The sequence below is a fragment of the Oreochromis aureus genome, linkage group 1, assembly GCF_013358895.1.
Source record: "Oreochromis aureus strain Israel breed Guangdong linkage group 1, ZZ_aureus, whole genome shotgun sequence".
In the NCBI taxonomy this organism is placed as follows: domain Eukaryota; kingdom Metazoa; phylum Chordata; class Actinopteri; order Cichliformes; family Cichlidae; genus Oreochromis; species Oreochromis aureus.
Window position 1 is genome coordinate 27,301,219 of NC_052942.1, and position 21,364 is coordinate 27,322,582.

At 40.2% G+C, this 21,364-nt stretch overlaps 1 protein-coding gene across 1 annotated transcript in view; it reads left to right on the plus strand.

Moving 5' to 3' along the window:
• The window catches only part of galnt2 (UDP-N-acetyl-alpha-D-galactosamine:polypeptide N-acetylgalactosaminyltransferase 2), an 83,844-nt gene extending 65,813 nt beyond the window's left edge, over positions 1-18,031 (plus strand). The window contains exons 8-16 of the mRNA XM_031730907.2: positions 1,316-1,403; positions 2,510-2,597; positions 2,715-2,818; positions 4,637-4,763; positions 8,800-8,892; positions 9,675-9,758; positions 10,790-10,916; positions 12,873-12,992; positions 13,090-18,031. Coding sequence (XP_031586767.1) covers positions 1,316-1,403; positions 2,510-2,597; positions 2,715-2,818; positions 4,637-4,763; positions 8,800-8,892; positions 9,675-9,758; positions 10,790-10,916; positions 12,873-12,992; positions 13,090-13,245 — 987 coding nt within the window. The 3' untranslated portion in view covers positions 13,246-18,031. The remainder of the gene's footprint in view (positions 1-1,315; positions 1,404-2,509; positions 2,598-2,714; positions 2,819-4,636; positions 4,764-8,799; positions 8,893-9,674; positions 9,759-10,789; positions 10,917-12,872; positions 12,993-13,089) is intronic.
• Positions 18,032-21,364: the final 3,333 nt, after the last annotated feature.

The window sequence follows — 21,364 nt, forward strand, 5'->3', positions numbered from 1 at the left end:
ATAGAGCAACTTTAGGATATAATGTGGAGATTCCCATCATGGAAATGCAGTTGAAAAATTTGCAACAACTCTGTGATGCTGTCATGTCAGTATGGAATAAAATCTTTGAGCAATGTCCAGCACCCTGTCGAATCTGTGCCACGAGATATTAAAGCAGCTTTGGAGACAAAAGTGGATCCATTTCCACACTAGCAAGGTTGACCTGATAAAGTACCTGACCAGTGTATCCCAGTAAAATATGCATAAAATTGATCCAATTCATTTTTTTTCCATCTAATCCTTTAACAGAGGCTGGGGTTGGCTACAAAGCAGCACCGCTGAGCTTATAATCAGTCAGTGTCTTGTTAACATTCATGTGAGAAACAAGGAGCGCATGACTACATTTCATTCACACAGGAATGTTGGGACTGTTTTCATTATAAAAGCCCATTATCACAGCTAAACCTGACAGTGTGAGACACGTAGATCTTGATGGGTGACAAGATTTTTTTTATCTTTTGGGGCTGGCAATTTGATTTTTATTTCTTTAAAGGAAAAACTTTATAAACCCAAACTGAGCTCTCTTACAGATACACAGTCTGGTGATATTTAGAGTGAAGCCTTTTTTTAAAATAAAGATTTCAAAAAGGAGCTTCATGATTGACTGTAATCTTAATCTGAAATGGGACACTGTGTATAAAATTGAGGTTGTTCTTTAAAAATGTATCTGATTTGACTTAAAATAGTCTGATTCTGCATTTGATCCTCCCGAATGTGCTGTTTTGTTTTTCCCTCGTTAATAAGTGCCTGGAGCAAAGTCTGAAACGTTGCGCTGTCAGAGTAATTGACTTTGTTTTTCTTTTGCTTTAGCTGCTTCTCTAAATAATGAATCCCACCATACACTGTGAAACCTTGTCTTATAAAAATGTCGCAGGCTCAAACAAATGAACTCCCCAATATCTGCAAGCTGTTTCTGTTTTCGTCATTCAGGCCGCTTGAGTAATCCTTTCTTCAAACCGCCGGGTGATTTTAAAGCTTGGGTTTGTTTTGGTGTTGGTAGGAAATGGCTGATTTACGTTCAGTTTTACGTCATAAACGTGGCAGTAAACTAAATATAGAACATAAAATAAGCTTACGAGTCATTCGTACAGATGGAAATATTTACTTATGCTCTAAAATTTTGCAAACAGAGTTAAGTGCTCTGAGTCCTTTGTAGTTCTGCATAATTTACTCCTTTTTAATTGACTTGTAGTAAATATTTATTGATGATATTCCAAACCTGCATCCATCCTTGAAGTGTCTTTGTTTAATTACTGTCTCTGTGTTTCCTTCTCAGGATAAGACACGAGTAGTTTCTCCCATCATTGATGTCATCAACATGGACAACTTTCAATATGTCGGCGCCTCTGCCGATCTGAAAGGAGGTAAAGTACACAAAAGACACACTCGACTTCTGTGTAGTCTAGTCAGTCGAGCTTGACAGCGAGGCTTTGCATTTATAACGGTTTTAGAGGATTTGCTTTTTAATGCTTTTCATTTACAATGAATTGACGTTGTTATCTCACAGCCGCATTAAGACCAGGTGTTTTGGCATCCAGTGCTGTAGTTCATAAACTGTTCTCTCCAGGTATTTCTCATACTTAAGGCAAGGCCTCCTGAGGAACATGGTATATTTCAAACTGTTTCTCAGCAGGAAATGTTCACTGAGCAGTGCCTCCTCATCAAAGTATTGCATATATTATCTTATTATCTCAGGAGGCAGCACACATGACCCCCACTTGTTCATTGTGAATCTTTTAGACAGTTCCTTCTTTTATTCTGACATAGGCTGAATGGAACATCACACCTACTTTGTACTGGAGAGCTGGTGGGTTAAAGACAGTTTAATGTCCAATCCAACTGATTTGGGCATGTGCCTTCTTGAGTATAACTCCACTAGATGATAACTAGAAAGGACATTAATGAGACATTGGAGTCACATATGTGACTTTACATACTGTATGTGTCCTTGTTTGTCCATTGTGATGCTGATGGCTATAGCTTACATACGATGCAATGCACACTGGAAATGGAAGAACTACTCATAGCTAAAAAAAAAACCCACTCTTTTTTTATATTAATAATACATTTACGACTTCACATAATAAAAAATTTAATGTTCTGAATGTGAAACTGCCGTGCAGTTGCATTCTTAATTTGGCTGGATTAGCAAGTGTTGGCACTTGTCTTTCAGCATTTCTTTTTTTTTGTGTGGATCTGTGAGGTATATTAATGTAAAAGCCAAAGTGGTGTACTGGCTGTGCTGATTGCAGTGTATTGTAGAACAGATACATGCCAGTTACACTAGTTTAACTCTCTCTGCTAACACTTAAACAGTTACAGCAGTTGCCTGTGAAATCAGGCAACTGCTGATTTACCCAGTCATCTAATATGAACCTGCCAAATCCAATTATACAACCAGACTGCTACTTAATCCCAGATAATGGTCGTAATTGTGCTGTTTTTTTTGTCTGTGTGTTTATGTTGGCAGGCTTTGACTGGAATTTGGTGTTTAAATGGGACTACATGACTCAGGAGCAGAGACGAGCCAGACAAGGCAACCCGATCGCTCCTATAAAGTAAGGCAAACACACTTTCAAAAGTTACACGTTGTATCATATGCAACTAACAGGGTATTAATCTACTCAATTTTTTTCTTTCTTGTTTTTTTTGTTTTTGTTTTTCTGCCCTTCCAGGACACCAATGATAGCAGGTGGCCTGTTTGTCATGGATAAAGAGTACTTTGAGCAGCTCGGAAAGTATGACATGATGATGGATGTATGGGGAGGGGAAAATCTCGGTGAGTGCTGTAATTTAGAAGCTCACGGTAGACTGAAGAAAGTGTCTGATGGATGTCGCAAGAACAGAAAGTCTTGATCAGTGAAAGAATCAAAAATTGCATAAAACACAGGTATTAAAAGTGGAAAGTCAAGTGAAGTCGCAGGTATGTCCTGCCTTTCCCGTTTTGTCTCCAGGCTTTTAAGGTTTTAATGAGTGTTTTGGAAAATACACTCATTTGCTTTCTTGGAACAAGTTTAATAGCACAGTCCTATATGTCCATTGAGTATAATGATGTTACATCATTATAAAATGATAAATGTATGAAATGTTATAAACTTTTAATACAGAGACTAGAGCAGTCTGTTTGCATTAAAGGGCATGTGCTGCATTGGTTTGAATCATAACAAACCAAATTTGTACATTTAAATGTTATTTTCTTCTTTACACATTAAAGTTAGCCACGGTGTTCCACAGGGTTCAGTGTTGGGGCCAATACTTTTTACCTTATACCTGCTTCCCTTAGGTAATATTATTAGAACTGCACATACACTTTCATTTCTATGCAGAAATGAAAATGTGTTTCTATGCTGACACCCAGCTATATTTCTCAATGAAACTCGATGATGACACAAATCAATTGAAGTCCCTTTTTTTTTCTTTTCTTTCGAGCTCAAGCCGAGCGTTTTGCTGCTGTTATCTGATCATTCAGTAGCGACTTTAAATAATGTAATAACCCTGCACTAAAATATAGCCTGATTTATTTACTTTTTTTGCTTTTGTTTTAGTAATTTTATGTTTAATAAGACTTGAAATTAGTAATTGATGCCATAAACGCATCAAGAACGGGTTTACTGAGTCTGCTGATTCTATGCATCCAAGAGGCAGTCAAATTTTTTGCTGTTTTGTTGACGTTATGTTTGCACATCCTTATATGCTGGACAGTGATTTGGCTAACCAAACAACGGAGGATTTTGTGAGCTTTGGATAGAGCTGGGTTTGCTGTTTCCTGTTGTTTGTACTCTCACTGATAATCTGATTACTGACTGCATCGTTATACTTGATACAATTATCACAGTTACATGTCAAACCTCTGATCTCATTCTCTGCAGAAAACCAAATACATGTATCTCCAAAATGTTGAACTATATCTTTAAGACTTCAATGAGCTTGCAACTGTAATCTCTTTCCCTCATAAATGCTGCACTTTTGGCTCAGAAAACCACAAATTCCTGCCCAGTTATAAAATCTCCACTCCCCTGTGAGATCTGGTGCTAAAGCAGCAACGTGGATGTGCCTCACACTGTGATCAACTCATGAGATCATCTGGGTGCCCATGCCAACAACGAGATAATAGAAAATCCTTCAGTAATTTGGTTGTTATATCTAGGTAAAAGATGTCTTCGTTAGTACAGTTGATCTTAGGAAATTACAGTGGCAGTGTAATAATGTTTAGAGTCTGTGCAGAGTGTGCACAATAGAGCTCATTTGCAAACAGTACAATGATATAATAGCAGCTGTGTCTCCCTTTTGCTTTTGTCTGAATTCACTTGGGAAATCGGTAAGAATAAACAGCTGACGGAGTGATTCAGGCTCCTCTCGAGGCGGTCCAATGAATCAGAACTGGATTGACAGTTCAGACATTGCTGTGCTCATTTAAAGAACGCTCATTCAAATGCTGACAATGCTGGAGAGCAAATCTAACAATGTCAACACACTCCAAACATTTATTATATGCAGATGTGGATTAACTTAACTACTTTTTCTTGGCTTGTAGTAATTAATTTACCTGTTTTTATTCATTTTTTCTGCCTGCGTGTCTGTCTGTGTGTGTTTTTAGAGATCTCATTTCGTGTGTGGCAGTGTGGCGGCAGTCTGGAGATCATCCCCTGCAGCAGAGTTGGCCACGTCTTCAGAAAGCAGCATCCTTATACCTTCCCGGGTGGCAGTGGCACTGTGTTTGCAAGGTGACACACATGCAGACACACACATACAAGAGGGCTGAACACTCATTAGCCAGTCAGGTTACACGCATCACATAGTTCATCAAAATTCCCCATGTTGCAGCCTGTGCATCTCCATAATGACACTACAGTTAATGCATTTGGGTTTATTTGGTGACTTTAGCTCAGAAGGTGAAGCCATACAGTTCTCTATTTGTCATATCCAGAAAAACACCAAAGCCCCAATGCATTCTGAGGTTGGGCCCAGCCTTCCATATCATCAGTATGTGAATGGGTAATCAAACGCAAAGAGCTTTGGATAATAGCAGTACATGAATTCATTCTATTTATTTATTATTATTGCTGCTGAGCATATATCAAAAATAATCTAAGTTTTCTCCTTACATTATGGGAGGGAAAATCTCTATATTTAAATAGTTTCACTGTAAATGACAAGAAATGTGGAGGCTATTTCTGATGGACAGAGATGCAGTCCAAATGGACTGGCCTTTATATATAATGCTTTTCTAGTCTTAATGACCACTCAAAGCACTTTTACAGTACAAGCCACATTGCTTTTATCGATCACACACATGCATAGGGAGCAATTATGTTTGCAGAATCTTGCCCAAGGCCACTTAAAGCATGCAGACCGGAGAAGACGATGATTGAACCCCTGATCTTTCTGTCAAATGGTGACCTGCTCTAACACAACCCACTCTTCATTTCTAAGAGTCAGTTAAAGTTAGGAGACAGTTTGACTCAACTGTAGTGACATTTCAAGACCATATACAGAGGATGTTTATCCTGAGGTTCAAATTTCACTCGCTAAATTTAATTTGGAAACAGCCTTTGAGAAAACATTCCCACCACAAGGTTCATTTACTGGATCCTCTGGGGCCTTTTTGTCTTGTCACGTGATTTTCATCAGCAGATGAGTTTGCTGTTTAGCTTGAAACTGAAAATGTTTTGATTTACACTTTTCTGTGCAGCAGAACAACCGCACAGAAAAGGACTAGCTGAGAGTGTTCCCAACTTTCACAGGGTTAGGAAGACTTTTTTGTTTGTTTGTTTGTTTGTTTGTTTGTTTTAAATCTGCAGTTCACTGACAGCTAATACAGTCAATCAGCTGATGTTTAAGTGACCTACCAGCCTCAGAAAAACCTTGACATTTTATGATACTTTTTACCATAGATGCAGTTCAAGCTCTTCCTTTCCATTTTGATGATGGTTTTTCAATATTTATACTGGATTTTCTTTTTAAAGCACTTCTAATTTCAGTAATGTACTTATTTGCTTAAAGGCAATATACAAATATATATTATAGCCTAATATACAGTTATAATGTTAGATCCTCATATTTATAAGGTCAGGGTACTGTCAAATAGTCTCTGCAAGCCAAAGCTCAGGTGTCCGTCTGCTCTGAAATCTCCTTTTCAGACAGTTTTTTCTAATCTTGGCTCACTGTGATAACAAAGAGAGGGCATATCAGTACTATGCTCATCTCTGCCTGTGAGCACAACAGCTCCACCCACCTGCTGCTTAGACCCTTAAACGAGGAGGAATAGAGGTAAAAAGGCTTAATGTCAGACAGCAGGTGACCTGAGGGGCTGCACCAAGACCTAGTGTGTAGGATAAACGAGACTTCTCTTTGTGAGTTGTGTGAATTACTCGCCTGAGTCCTGGAGTAAAACTATGGAGCTGGAAATGAGCACAGATCATGTTTGGTTTCAGTATAGTAGTCTCTTTTGGTTAATTATTTTCTGTGGCTGCGGTTTGCAAATTACCAAACACAAGTTATTGAGTTTTACTAACGCTCTGAGAATTAAATCAGCGTTGAGTAATTAAAACAAAGTACCATCAATTAAACAGGAATATTTCCTTCAAAAATAAAAAAATAAAAACTCTGTGAAGAAAAGTGAAGAAAATCTGTTTTTCCATGTGCTGCCCTTTAGGCTGTGATATATGCGGCACCATAAACATTGAACACGAGTAGTGGAGAATGTTACATGGGCAGATATGGATCTGTCTCTTGAAACCATGAGTAACCACCCCTGATAATGAGCCCAACAAACCTTCAGTGTCCTGATTGGTAAACATGTGGGAGGATAAACAAACAGCTAACAAGGAGCTTGAAATGACTGCGGTTACTCTGGTACTGGCTGTGATGAATATTTTTAAAGGGGAGCAAGAAATAAAGAGCATATCAGGGTGACTTGTTGTGCCTATTCCACAGTAGCTCCTATTTTTGAGTCGGGGGTATTAGTTGACTTCAGCCCCTTCTTATCACTTAGTTGCATACAAATACCTGAAGAGATTTAATTCATAGCTCGGTAGAACCCTTAGAGGGAAAGAAACTGTGGATGTGGATGAAATTCAACATTAAACCAACATTTATTCAAACAGTGTCAAAGATTAGACACCACCTGTGGACTGCTAATGTTTTCATCAGTTGCATAACACTGAACACAGTCTCATATTAGTTGCACAACCCTTCCTAACAATCGAAGACATCACTTATTAATCAGTGGGTGCAGCGGAGTTCTCTATTACAGAGCAGAGCAGCTTCATCTGTGCTCTGAGGCAGCGCCTTGCCCTTCAGCCTGAATAAAGTCCCAGACAGCATCGCTGTGGCTGCTGCAGTGACTCTGGGGACCTCGGAGACGGCACCTGTTTTGTCTGCCTGGATGACATTGTAATTGTTCTTCAGGGAGCAGCATTTCACAGCAGAGTTATAATAGGCATGTTGTGGCAGCAGCAGCTTGCTATGTGACAAAAAGCCCCTGTGGACCTAAATAAAGTTTGCAGTGTGTGGTGTGTGTGTTTTGGGGATGCAGGTGCATGAGAGTAAAAAAAATTCTGCAAGACAGAGAGACTGCGCATCAAAATAAACCCTTAAAATACCGTAATAATGATAGGGTATCTAGTGTCACCACGGCCGCTGGTAACCTTCAGATGTTAGAAGAGTTGTTTTCTTGAAGCTTCTCTTCCAGTAAGTGGAAGCCGAGTTTGGAAATGTCTAGAAATATGTGAGCCTCACTAAGACAAAACCACTGCTCGCTATTTAAAACTGCGCAACTCGTGGGTTATAGAGAATTTCTGTAGAATATGAAAGGCTTCCGGCAAGCGTGTCATAATTTTTGCTTTTGACATCACATAAAGAGGCACTTAGTTTCCCTATAATTTGGTCAAAGCATTTAGACTTTAGGGATTCACAGGTAAACATAATGAAGCTGATTGTACTGCAGTTATGGCTATAATTAACCCTGCTAACTGTTTTAACCCTATTTTTAAGTCTGAACTGTGAAATAATTGCCTGAAAATTCACAAAAATAATAATTGGAGTGCTTGTTTAACTTTCTGACTATGTTATCCTACTTTATGAGACACTGCATGAACCAGAGGAGCATATCTGTGCCTAAGAAACTGGATTGCACAAACAGTGTTTGTGCAATCCAGAAACAGTGAGGCCGATGTAAACTGGTTCCAGTACTGAGGTTTTCAAACTGGGAGAGCCAGAGAAGACTAAGGTCTCACTGTTAACCCCCGTTGCTATAATTATCGTTGCACTCTTTCTCTTGTCTTGATTCAGTCTAAGGAAAGACTGTTAGTGTCATACTTTGAGGTGCTCTAGACTGCAAAGATTGAGTTGTATTTTATTGACTCCAGCCGACACGTAGTCTGACAGAAGTCGGTTACATCACTCGAAAAATAAAAATCTGACAAATTGTCAAATGTCACACGTCAACACTTTGTTTGGCAGCATGCACACGCTGTTGACCAACGGCTGCAATAACAGGGAAAATAAACACACATTCACATTTGTACAGCCAGGATAACTGTGCCCTCTGATGGCTGTCGGGGGTGTATGAGCAGGCAGTGAGTGTGTCACAACCACCAAACAGACACGTCCATTCAGGACTCGTGCAGTGTGCCACATACCTTTCTGTCTTTCTTTCTTTTTCTTTTTCTTTTTTTAATCCTCACCGACTCTTGGTCTTATCCTCACCCATTGTCTCCCTCACCTTTGTGCATTTTCTTCTTCTCACCCATCCATCAGGAACACAAGGAGAGCAGCAGAGGTGTGGATGGACGAGTATAAAAACTTCTACTATGCTGCTGTCCCCTCAGCAAGAAATGTCCCCTATGGGAAGTAAGTACTATGAAGTATTAGCCCCGTGGGAGTTGAACATAATAATGTAGCTGGATCATAAAATTACAAAGGCAGCCACTTGAATGGACATAATAATTATAATTGTACTGCCAATTAGCAGAATGTAAGCCATAAAAGGTGTAATTTTCCCTTTATACTTAAGTGAGGTTGTTAATGTAGCTCAGAAGAGGACAAAAAGTCAGTGGCTGATTTACAATACTGGAAACGCTGCTGTTATTTATGCCCTAAAGGGATGGCAACGCTCCTTAAAAAGGTTGGCGCAGGATTGTTTCAAGCATAGTGACAGTGTCAGTCATCCGTCATTAAAAAAATACCTACAGCTGCTGAATGGATTGACATTCATGTTCTTTAGGGGGTGACACCTGCTGACTTTGTGATCCTCTTAGTTTTATGCCACCAGCAGGACAAAGTAAGTACTGTAAGTGTGTTAAGGAATGCTTTTCACCCTTATACTAGTTTCCTTCTGCTTTATGCCACTCATCCAGAAGTCTACACAGCAATAAGCACTTTCGCATTCAACCAGAGTAGCTAGACAGCACTATATATGCTTATTATGTGACCTTGTGGGAACAGACTTGGCATCTCCCCTCTAGTGTCAGTCCAAACAGTTATATTTTCCCCAAAGGATCTAGACTCAGGCATGCCCCGAGCCTCCACTCTCTGCCCTTACAAAGCGACTGACGAGGCGTATAATTTAAACATGAAACCACAGCTGATTCAACCCTTTAATTCTCTTCCTCCATCTCCTTCCTCTCCCTCAGTATCCAGAGTCGTTTGGAGATGAAGAAGAGATTAAACTGTAAGCCATTCAAATGGTACCTGGAGAATGTCTACCCTGAGCTGAGGTAAGAAAATGAGGGCAGTCTGTGCAATATGATGGAGCCGGTGTTACACTGCATGACATGTAATGTTGTATAATCAAAACTAAATTACATTCACCAAATTGTTAGGAGACCACTCCTCAGCCAGAAGTTTGAAGTATGACTTTGTGCTAATGTGTGGCGGGATGTTTTATACACAAATGAGACTGCAGTGACACTAATGCCCAACCAGGAGTTATGATTCAAGGTCATTATTACATTTTCACACGGTTCTCAGGTTCGCAATTAGTGGCTGATGTGAATGAGTGCACAAGTTCAGCAGAAAGCACCTCTGATTTAAATCTGACTGCTAGATTGCACCCAGCGTTGTTGCTACATTTTGCTCCCTGAAGATAAAGTTATGGCCGCTGTCACAGACTCTGGTACTCCTCCAGGTTGTCAGATAGGTGAACCTTGAGTTTGAATGTAGTTTTATGCAAGTACAAAGTTGCTTAGATCTAAATCTGTTGAGCAGCGTTGGTGAAAAACAAAGATTTTTTTGAGGATTGCCAAAAAAACCTTATTTTTAAAACACCAGAAGCACCATCGCACACTGGCACAGTTCAAGTTGTTTGGACCAAATCTTCTCCATCAGATGTCTCAGGATAATAAAGTAGAACTACTGCTGATAGGTTCATGGGCTTTCTGCATATCTGCGAAATGCACATGTGCAACTGGTCAGAGTGGGACTTTCAGAGAGCATATTCAAATTTAGCATGAGCCTGGGGCACAGTGAAACAATCTTTAAAAGCATAAAAACCACATTAAATCTCAGGCATACTTTTTGCTTTTATGTTTTCACAGGGGGAAGAACACTAAAATTGCACCTTTTTAATGCTTCTAATTTGAATAATTTAACTTTTACAGAAACATTAAAGCCCCATTGTCCTGTTTTGTCAGAAGAAAATTGACTATTTTCCTCTTTTGCTGTATCTCGGCCTTTCTTTGTTTGGCTTTTTAACAGCTTGAAAAACTGAATACACGCTTCATTAACACTTTTTCGTGTGTGTGTTCAGGGTCCCAGATCACCAGGACATTGCTTTCGGAGCCCTGCAGCAGGGAGGAAACTGTCTGGACACCCTGGGTCACTTTGCTGATGGCGTGGTCGGCGTCTATGAATGTCACAATGCGGGGGGAAACCAGGTAGCGTTACAACGAGGGGACACCCAGGTCAGCTTGTAAAATCCTAACCTTAGAGACTCGTGGGTGCCAAGTGGTGTACATGTGGTGAAAGCACAGGGGGTATGATAAAGGATTTACGTATTTAAGGTCACAGTGCCATACTTAAAGTCAAACTGTTGTAATCAAAAGGACAAAGATGTTTAAACACAGAGGTTATTAAGACTGGAGTAGAGCAGATCTATTGAAACTTTAACTTAAATATAGAGTAGTGCATAACAGCATTTTAACATTGTTCTTAGAGGAAATGTACAGCTCTTGGAGCACTTTAAGGAGGATACATACTATGTCTGTGTGTGCAAGTTTGTGAGGAGTGTTTGTGTTTTGAAATCCTGAAATAGAATGACAGGTGTAGAGAAGAAAACTGCTGTCGCTTCGAGTCAGCGATCGCTGGCATTTTTTTGGCTTTACATGTCTTGTTTTATCCTCGTGGATTTGCAGGTCTTTACTGTTTCCAGTGTTGCTTCATAGATACAGTGAATACAGCTAAGAAACATATCTGGACAGCATTGACAACATGTTTTGAGGGGAAACTTTTGGGTCGACACCAACAAGTCAGGACTCTTTGAGGGGCATTATTGCTCTCTCTCTCTCACAGTCATTGGAGTCTTTCAGTTCTAAGGTTTGCATATCAGTACTTAATACAAATTATTTCTGTTAGCGGGTCTTAAAATTAGATAAATACTCACGTGATTACCTGATCATCAGTAAGTGTGACCATCTCTATAGAAGCTGTAGTTTGAGGTATCTGCTGGTCTGGAGTATTCATGCATGTTTGTGTTAGGACAGTGTCAAGGAGGAGAGACATCACCAATGATCTTAGAGAAGCAGTTGTTGCTGCCCATCAGCCTGGAAAGGCTTAGTCCATCGTTCTACTCACAAGTGGAAAATGTTCAGGACATGTACCAGTATTCCCAAGGTCAAACCGTGCAATGTTCATGGCTGTGCAACATCCTTTAGAAGACGAGACAGAAGAGGCGACGCTTTGCTGTAATTCACGGGGCCACATTTGGCAAACAGCAGACATGGTGCTTTATTATCCCCTTATATGAAAAACTTTAGAATTGGAAGAGGGTGTACTTTCTTTTTACTATTCATTTTTTAAAACTCTTATGAATATTTTTTTTTAAATTTCTACCAGGGGGAAAAAACAAACAAAACTGTGAATTTAGTCAGTAACAGCTGCGGTGCTGGGAGGGCAAAATGAACAACCTTGGATTTTGGGGGTATGAGACACTGGGGAGAATTTTAAAATGCAATCTTACCATGAAGCCAAAGTGAAAAACTGAAAAACTTGGATATTGATTTTTAATCCCGCATAATGAAAACTGCAAACAAGTCATTCGCCCTGATGTTATTCAACCCCTTCTAGCCATTCTCAACCAAATTTGACACATCAGAAGTGAAGTACCACAAATAATGTCTCCATTTTATTCACACTCATACCAGGCAGTCTCTTTACTGAACTAACGGCCAATTAGTGAGGATGGAAAAGGGTTGGAAAGGGTTACATTCTTTATTGTTATTATTATTGTTATTGTTATGGGTTTGTATACTTTTTCAAATTTATTTAAAATATACAGAGATTTTCTCAGCTGCCAAGCTTCACCTGCTGGGTTTATTTAATGGCCTTAATGTGCCTTTAACATGGGCACTGTTTTCGCAGAGCAATCAGGGTCCTACTTGTGAGATTTCCACAGGGAGCTCCAGTTTCTATCTCTATCAAAAACATGCTAGGCTAATGCTGCCCATGGTGCCCATTTTGCAAAATACGTTTTCCTTATTTTTCCTGTGTAAATAAGAGGAAAACATGATCATTACTTGATATAAAAGACATGTATTATTAGATAAAGCCTTGCTGAGAACATCCCAGCATGCTTTACGTGTACTAATATTTTATGTGTATCCATTTTTGTAAAGGAATGGGCCCTAACCAAGGATAAATCGGTAAAACATATGGACCTGTGTCTGACTGTGGTGGACAGAACAGCTGGTTCCCTCATCAAACTACAAGGCTGTAGAGAGAATGACAGCAGACAGGTAAACACACACTGAAATCGAGGGGCTTTATTGTTGTTTATACCCCAAAAAACGTACAGCATTTAATATTTGTGACATTGTGTTGTTTGTCGTCCAGAAATGGGAGCAGATCGAGTCCAACTCGAAGCTTCGTCACGTGGGCAGTAACCTCTGCCTGGACAGCCGCAGCGCCAGGATGGGCGGACTCACTGTGGAGGTCTGCAGCCCGAGCCTCACCCAGCAGTGGAAGTTCACTCTCAATTTACAATCGTAGGGGGCGCTCCAAATCCCCGGAAGACTTGGCATAGCGAAGAGAAACACCTACAGACTCCTGAGATGCGGCTAAAAAGATGAATAGACTCAAGAAGAAAGACAAACTCTTGCTCCTTCTCCTCCTTCCTCCTCCACAGAGGTACAGCCAGTCACGTGCGCACCCTTCTCTCACCCATCTCCCTAAACGATGAGCCACTCGTATTGAAGGGAGGGTCCGGGAGACCAAAATGGAGTTAACAGGAACCTGACTGCATGTGGTGGATGGATGGTGGCGATCACGAGGATAAAGGAGACGAAGAGGCTTTTGTTTCAAAAATACATACCTCAGTGTTTTCTCATTGATGGTTCCAGCTGCAAACGGCGAAATTGTTCTTCTCCTTTCTTTAATGCTGGTGGAAAGAGAACTTTTCGGTGTACTTATTTTATTTTCTTATTCATGTTTTTTATTTCTGGCTGTTAACTGTCCACAGAGACTTGCTTTTTTTTTTCTTCTTCTTCTTCTTGGAAGCATCCTGTAATGGCAGATGGAGGCTTCAGGTTGTGGTTTCGGGGAGGTGTGGGTTGTTGAGTGATGTGAAGGGAGGAAATGGACTCGAGACCTTGAGCTTTTCCTCTCGTTTATTCTCACTGGTTTACAGAGTCAACCGAGAGAAAAGGGGCAAAGAATGCAGGTTTTCTACAGACTCTTTCTTGGTGGAGGTGAAGACAATCTGGGAGGGTTTTCGCTGCTTTGCATGGGGTTTTTTCCCCCCTCAGAAGTGTTGTGAAGCCCTCCCTGAAGATTTTACTGTCTTTGGGCTGTAGTACTGGCTGCTGCAGCATCCAATACTTCCACACAGAAAATACCCAGAGAATAAGTCATCAGTCTCTCTTTTTTTTCCTTTTTCTTTTATTTTGGTTTACTTTCTAATCAAAAAATGGAACCAACTTTTAAAAGGATGTTTTGAGTTTCAGAAAGACCAGTGAAGTGATTAAAATGGTTTTCTTTACATACTCTCGCTGCTCTGTGCCTGCTCCCCGTGGAGCGGCTCAGTTTTAATCTTTTTTGTTTTGTTTATTTTTTTCCTGCACAGCTGCTTTCCTTTGCCTGTGTCTATATGTTGCCATTGTGGAACGTTTACTGTCTAACAATCACATCTAAACTGGATTCATGTTGCAGCTTGTTCTCCAGAGCCAACAGGTGTTGCCTGCTAATGTGGCATTTCTAATAACACCGTAATGAGATTACCAGTAATGTAGAGTTCGCATAGACGTGACTGAGATGATCGCTTCTCCTCTTCCAGCACTTTTACAAAGTTAAAGAAGAAAACTACACTTAGACCTTGTAGGAGGAACAATGCAACCCTGCAGCATTTGGGTTTTTTAAATTCATCGAGGTGTCAGACGTCCGTCTCTCTATTGACAACGGCAAACTGTGCTTATTCCAGCCTGAGAGCAGATTTCATGCAAAAAGAAAAGTCTCGACAAGTAGTGAAGCAACTTCTGACTGCATGTATCGCCAACATGTTTCTAGCGTTGCACTGAGTCACAGTGATTTACATCAACATATTTTTTTTTTCCTCTAACTTTCCTGTTAGATGAGCCATCTGTTCTGAAGTTTGGAACTGCAGTAAACAAGGTTTTACTGTTTGTCTTCACTCTGTTTCTGCAAGAGGAGAGCAGATTTTTCTGATTGCACAAGCAGGACTGCTCAGCTTTCGCTGATGCAAAGTAGAAATAAGAATACTCTTTCTTCTTTTTTTTCTGCCACACTACTTTATGCAGATCAACAATATCTTGGCGTCATGAAACGGTGCAGTTTTTGTTACCAGGTGGTGTTACTGATACGATTTGCAGTACTTTTATCTGTTTCCGAGTCCATTAACTCTTGCCTTTTAAATAGTTTGTTTGTTATGTTTTGTTTTTTGTTTCTAGTCTCCTTTAGGCTTTCACATCACTTCCTCATCTTCACTGCTATGATCTCCTGTGCTGTTAGTCACTGATGAGTAATGACAGTGGAGTTTGGGAAAATTGTGCTTGATTAAATTTAGTGTGACTCATCACTTGGCGACCTCAAGGCAACTACAGGAACACAAAATATTTCTGAACAGATGTACAGTTTGGGTCCAGGAAAGCTGAAATCTCAAGTCATCTTTAAAGTCGCGCGCTCTCTGCTTTTCTCAGTCCTTCTCGCTCTCGTGCACACTCGCATCCGAAACTCCTTTGGTTTTATTTTATTGAGCTGCCAACTGACAAAGACAGCTGGTCTCAGTTGCTTTGCTGTCTGATACTTTTTTTTTCTGTGTACCTGTTTGCCTTGTCTTATATGTTCATTTATAAGTGGGGTGAGTGGAGCTGAGAAGGTCAGCTGAAGCTGCAGCTGGTTTAAAAAGCCTATCCTGTGACTTGATAGGTTGCTGCATTGTGCTGCAGGGAAGGGGACCCACAACATGGCTCGAGGCCAGAGAGAAACTCGGGCAAGGCCCTGCTTAGAAAAATTTGGTGTTGCCTCTGATGCAAAATCCAAAGGCCCAAATCTGATTTCATGATGATGTGTTACTTTAAACATGGAAACGTCTGCCATTTGGTTTGGAAAATGCAAAACAAAATGAAACACTTTCAGTGTCTTAAGTAAGCATGGTTGCGATACAGGAGAAGCATTCAGTGAAATTTAGGTTTGAACATCAGTTTTTTCCACAGTTTTCCATTTCAGTGTGTGCTGTGAAATCAGAAGCTTCAGTGGAGATTTTAAAGGCAGGTTACAAGAGAAAAAATCTTATTAAAAGTAGAAAAATATAAAAATGTTTAATTTAGATGTATTCCTGAAAGGGCACCATTGAAGATTTTTTTTTTTTTTTTTTTCCTTTTTAGCTGATTCTCAAAGGGTGTAAATGGGAAGATCTGTCATACGATACATGTGAACTCTGTCTTGGTTTAGATGTCATTTTAGTAGTTAATTCATTTAGTTTTTCATCGCCTTATCGTCTAGATTATTGCATAAATTGTGCAACCTCTTGAGTAGTGGTGATATCTCAGTCAGCATAGAATAAGTGAGGGTTTCCAACATGCTGAGGTTTTATTTAGTGGTTTTTAGCGCCCTCTATTGCCACACATGATCAGCTGAGAAACAAAAACAGGAGAGGGACTTGAGGTAGTTTCAATCTTTGCTTTATAAGATCTCCATGTGTGCTTGCTACTCCACAGAAGCCGACTGTGCACACCTGAGTGACCATGTCAGTCCTGTCTGCAACATTTCCGGTGTTGTCTGAAGCCTTTTCTTTTTAAAGCTAGTCTTATACTTGTCATAAGGTTTGCTATTTTATTTCTTAATCTTTTTATGTTACACACAGAAGAAATGACTGTAACACTTAAGTGCAGCGCCTCATTTCGAATGGATGGTTAAATGTTTACATCTTTTGCACAACGTGCCAAAGTTCTTTCCCGAATTTTCTGTATGACGAAGAATAAGAAGGGGTGAAAGTCTTTGGAAAACCGGAATGAGTCTCGGAGGACTTGTTCTGTGACAGGTTGCTTGCAGTATGATGAGTATCTTCCCTCCAGTCTCAACTTGTAGAAGCCACTGTGGGCAGGACTGCTGTTATCTGCTGGTCTTGTGTCAGTTTTATGATCGAGAGGGGATTAAAAAATTGTAGTTTCCATGTCTTAAAAACTTTAAAATATTCTTTAAAATATCCGTTAGAGGAGTAACAACTCTGAAACAGAGCTCAACGAAAGCCACGCTCATCCCCAGTATCATATCATGGTTCCATCTTCTCATAGCACGATTACCAGTTTGGAGCCATTTAATCAAAAGTTAAAGCACGCTAGACTGCATCACAATAATGGAGCGCATTTTTTTGGGTTGTGATCCAATTATGACCAAGTGATCTTGTGCGTAGTAAAAAATAATTTTAGGTATTCGCCAAAACGATGACGTACAAACCAAAAAATGCCTATTGAGGTAAAATTTACAATGGAAAACATCGAGTAAGAAGAATATTATTGACAATCCTGCAGATGGTCGTCTTCTTAAAAGTGAGCATGAGTCAGTAAATAAGAGCATCCTACCCACTGAGCCACTAGAACATTATTTATTTCGCTGTGGAGGGAAACGAGGTTATTTGCTAGAGTTAAACAAGAAAAGGAGGCTTGAAGCGAAATCTTTGTGCTCGTTCAGCTTTTCCTTTAAACGGAGAAAAGTTCAGTCACGACTTGTCAAAAACCTGGGACGTTTTCCCCCTATCGGCCCACCTCAAATCCCCTCATAGGATTAACAGAAGAAGGGCCCTCTCTCTAATAAGTGAAAAGCCCTGCTGAGACATCCAGCTCAGGACTGCTTAAGCTTCTCCGTCTTCTGCTACGAGTGGCTGTGCCAATGTAAATGAGTCAGGGCACAAGAGGGGCAGATCATGCACAGCAGACAATACACTGTAAAAGTCTCATCAACTGGTAATGACAGATAATAACAGTAATCAATATGGGTGGGATATGGGGTGGGGTGTGAGCTGGTGGGTTAATGTGTTTCCTGAGAGGCATGTGGCTCTGTTGAATGGCTGGTATTCACATTACGAGGTGGCTGATGCAACCCGAGGGTTCACACATGTAAAAGTGTATATTTTTGTATATACCTACATCAGTGTGTGTACAGTATGTACATATATACACAGTGTACTCAGCTGCGGTTCCTAGTTTTGTTGTCAGACTGTACAGCGCTTCTAACTGTTCCCTGTTTTATAGATAATGCAGAAATTCAACTTTGAATGAGGAGAAATGATTAACTTAAATAAATACATTTATATAAATATAAACAGAAGGGTGTGACGTGTTTTGCCTTTTTATTTTTGCTGTTCAAGTTTTGACAGTTGACAACCCTAAAGGTGCACCATATGTACAGGAAAAAAAGGTTAAATGTTGCTGAATCCATTTGTCAGCTTGGAAGTAAATCCAATCCTCTCAAGTTTTCCTTCTTTGGTTGATCTTTTAGCGATTTGCAGTGTGGCAGCTGTGCATGAATTTTACATGTATTCTTAGGCTTTAATATTTAAAGAAGAAAAGTTTTCCATCCGTCAGTCAAGCATTGTAGGGCTCAGGCCGACCTCCGCCAGTGCATTAGTGTGAATATTGTGCTACAAGGCAGCATATGAGTGACAAAGCAAAATTAATGCAAGACTTTTATAAATGAATGATTTGGCAGCACAATGTGACTTTAATAGATAATGACAGATAATCTACTCCCAGTCAATTTATTAGGTACACCTGTTCAACTGCTAGTTCAAGATGATGCATCCTACAACGATACAACTGAGCATCAGAGTGGGAAAGAAGGTGAACATAGCATGGTTTGGTCTTATGCAGAAGGGCATTTCTAAATGCACAACACATTTAGCCTTGAAGCAGATGGTCTACAGCAGCAGAAGACCACATTGGGTGCCACTTTTCTTGGCTAAGAACACGAAACAGGTCACAATTCACATGTGCTCACCAAAACTGGACAATAGAAAACTGGAAAAACACTGTCTGGTCTGATGTCTCTTGATTTCTACCATGACACTTTGAGCCCCTTAGTATTAACTTTGACTATTGATCATGGGTCAAAGGATTTATTGACCACAATTTACCATCTTCTGATGCCTGCTGCCATCAGGATTGAGTGCATCATGATTAGCAGCGTGGCCATGCAGCTGACAAATATAGAAACAGGTTTCTTCAAGATGACAATCCAATACAACTCAATCCAATAGAGCACCTTTCAGATGTGCTGGACTCATGGGTGTGTAGCCAACAAATCTGCAGTTACTGTGTGATGCTATTATGTCACTATGGACCAAATTCTCAGAGGAATATTTCCAGCACCTTGCTAAATGCAACCCGATACTAGCAAGACTGACAAAATAAAGTGGCTCGTGAGTGTATATTATGTACATTATAAAGCATCCCTTGAATTTTAACAAAATGCAGATTTATATTTCTTCCATTAGTCTGCTCCAAGTCAGATGCACAGCCTAAAAATATGACTGTATATTACACTACTCAAAAAATTAAAGGAACACTTTGAGAAGACATTAGATCTCAATGGGAAATAAGATGCTGGATACCTATACTGATATGGACTGAGTAATGTGTTAGGTTAGGAATAAAGGAGTGCCACATTGTTTAATGGAAATGAAAATTATCAACTAACAAAGGACTGAATTCAAAGACACCCCAAAAATCAAAGTGGAAAAAAATGTTCCAGAAGGTTAATACATTTTATTGCAGCAACTCAAAATAGTTCCCAGTTGTTTGTATGGCCCCCATGTGCTTGTATGTATGCATGCTCTTAATGAGACGATAGATTGTCTGAAGGAAGGTCCAAGGATTTAATCCTGATATCTAATGGCAGTCAGGGAGCTGTTGCCTAGCCTGTCGAGGCCTGTGCGTCGCTCCATGGATATGCTTCCCCAGACCAACGCTGACCCACCACCACTGATGATTAAAGATATTACAGGCAGCAACATTCCCCACAGCTTTTCCAGGCACTTTCACGTCTCTCAAATGTGCTCAGAGTAAACCTGCTCTCATCTGTGAAAAGCACAAGGTGCCAATAGTGGACCTGCCATTTATGGTATTCTATGGTAAATGCCAGCCGGGTTCCATGATGCCAGGCAGGGCCCACTAGAGAATGCTGGGACTTCAGGCCACCCTCATGAAGTCTGTATCTGATTGTTTGGTCAGAGACACTCACACCAGTGGTCTGTTGGAGGTCATTTTGTAGCTCTGACAGTGCTCATCTTTACATAAAGTGGCAGATACCCATCCTTCTGATGGGTTGAGGACTGCCTTTGGCCCGGTCCAGCTCTCCTGGAATCTTCTCCATACTTCTGACAGTGCTGGGAGACACAGCAAACCTTCTGGCAACGGCATGTATTAATGCGCCATCCTGGAGGAGTTGGACTATCTTTGCAACCTCTGTAGGGTCCAGGTATCGCCTCATGCTACCAATAGTGACACTGAACCTTGCTAAATCCAAAACTAGTAGGGAAAAAAAGTCAGAAAAGATGAGGATAAAAGAATGTCAGTGATTTTGTGGTTTTCTCGGTGCTTCTCTTTTTTGTCTTCTCTTTCTTCTCACCCTCCAACAACTCGATGCAGATGGCTGCCTCTCCCTGAGCCTGGTTCCTCCTGTGAAACGGCAATCCTTCCTCCCAGCTTTTACCAAGTGGTTTCTTACAGGGGATCATCTGATTGCTCGGTTTTTCTCAGCAATGTATGTTTTCATTTACATCTCTTGTTTTGTGTCCTTGTCATGTTATACATTATTACGTTATATATATATTTTGGATGTGTAACCCGGTCTTCCTGAACCTTTGGAACCACTGGGGCTGTGCTACATTGGACAGATTAGCAAGCTGTACATATGCACAGCTGACAAAATACTGTTTTTCTTGTATCAGAGCACCATAAGACCACCAAAGCTTGCATGCTTGCACCCATTAAGCCTTCTTAAACTTACTGCACGCTGACATGTTTTTATAACACCCCCAACTCTTGGAAAGTCTTCTGGCAGGATTTTGGAGCTGACCTTCACAGATTTACTCTCATTCAAGCTTATTTAGTCTCTCACTCGACCACTGAGTTCCAAGTGTTGATGGGTTGCAGCCTGGAGTTTGTTTGCAATCAAATTTAGAATATTATTTATTTAAAGACAGTTTTTATTACACGAGTGTGCTGTTACCTTGCTGAAGACTGCTTATCTAGTTGTAACTCACACTATTATAGTAACCTGATGCAGGCCCTCTGCGTATGTTCACATCTATGACTGCTTCCCTCCTGAAAATCAAAAAAAAGTGTACAATTTTAGTAGTTATTTAGATGAAACAGGGTAAGAGTGTGCAAAAACTATTAAATAAGACCATAAAACAAACTTTAGTTTCCATTTAAAATCCCAGAAAGTTGATCATGTTCATCTGGATGCAGTCTTTTCAGTGGGAGAAATGTTTCATCAGTAATCCATGTGACTTCTTTAGTCTGGAGGCACCGAATAAGTCATCATCCAGGATTTTCTTACCTGGATTATTGAGGTAGGATCAAGACATCATGACATCAAGCTGCACACCAAGAGTGAGCAAGACATCAATTCACTGATCCCTCTCACCGGGATC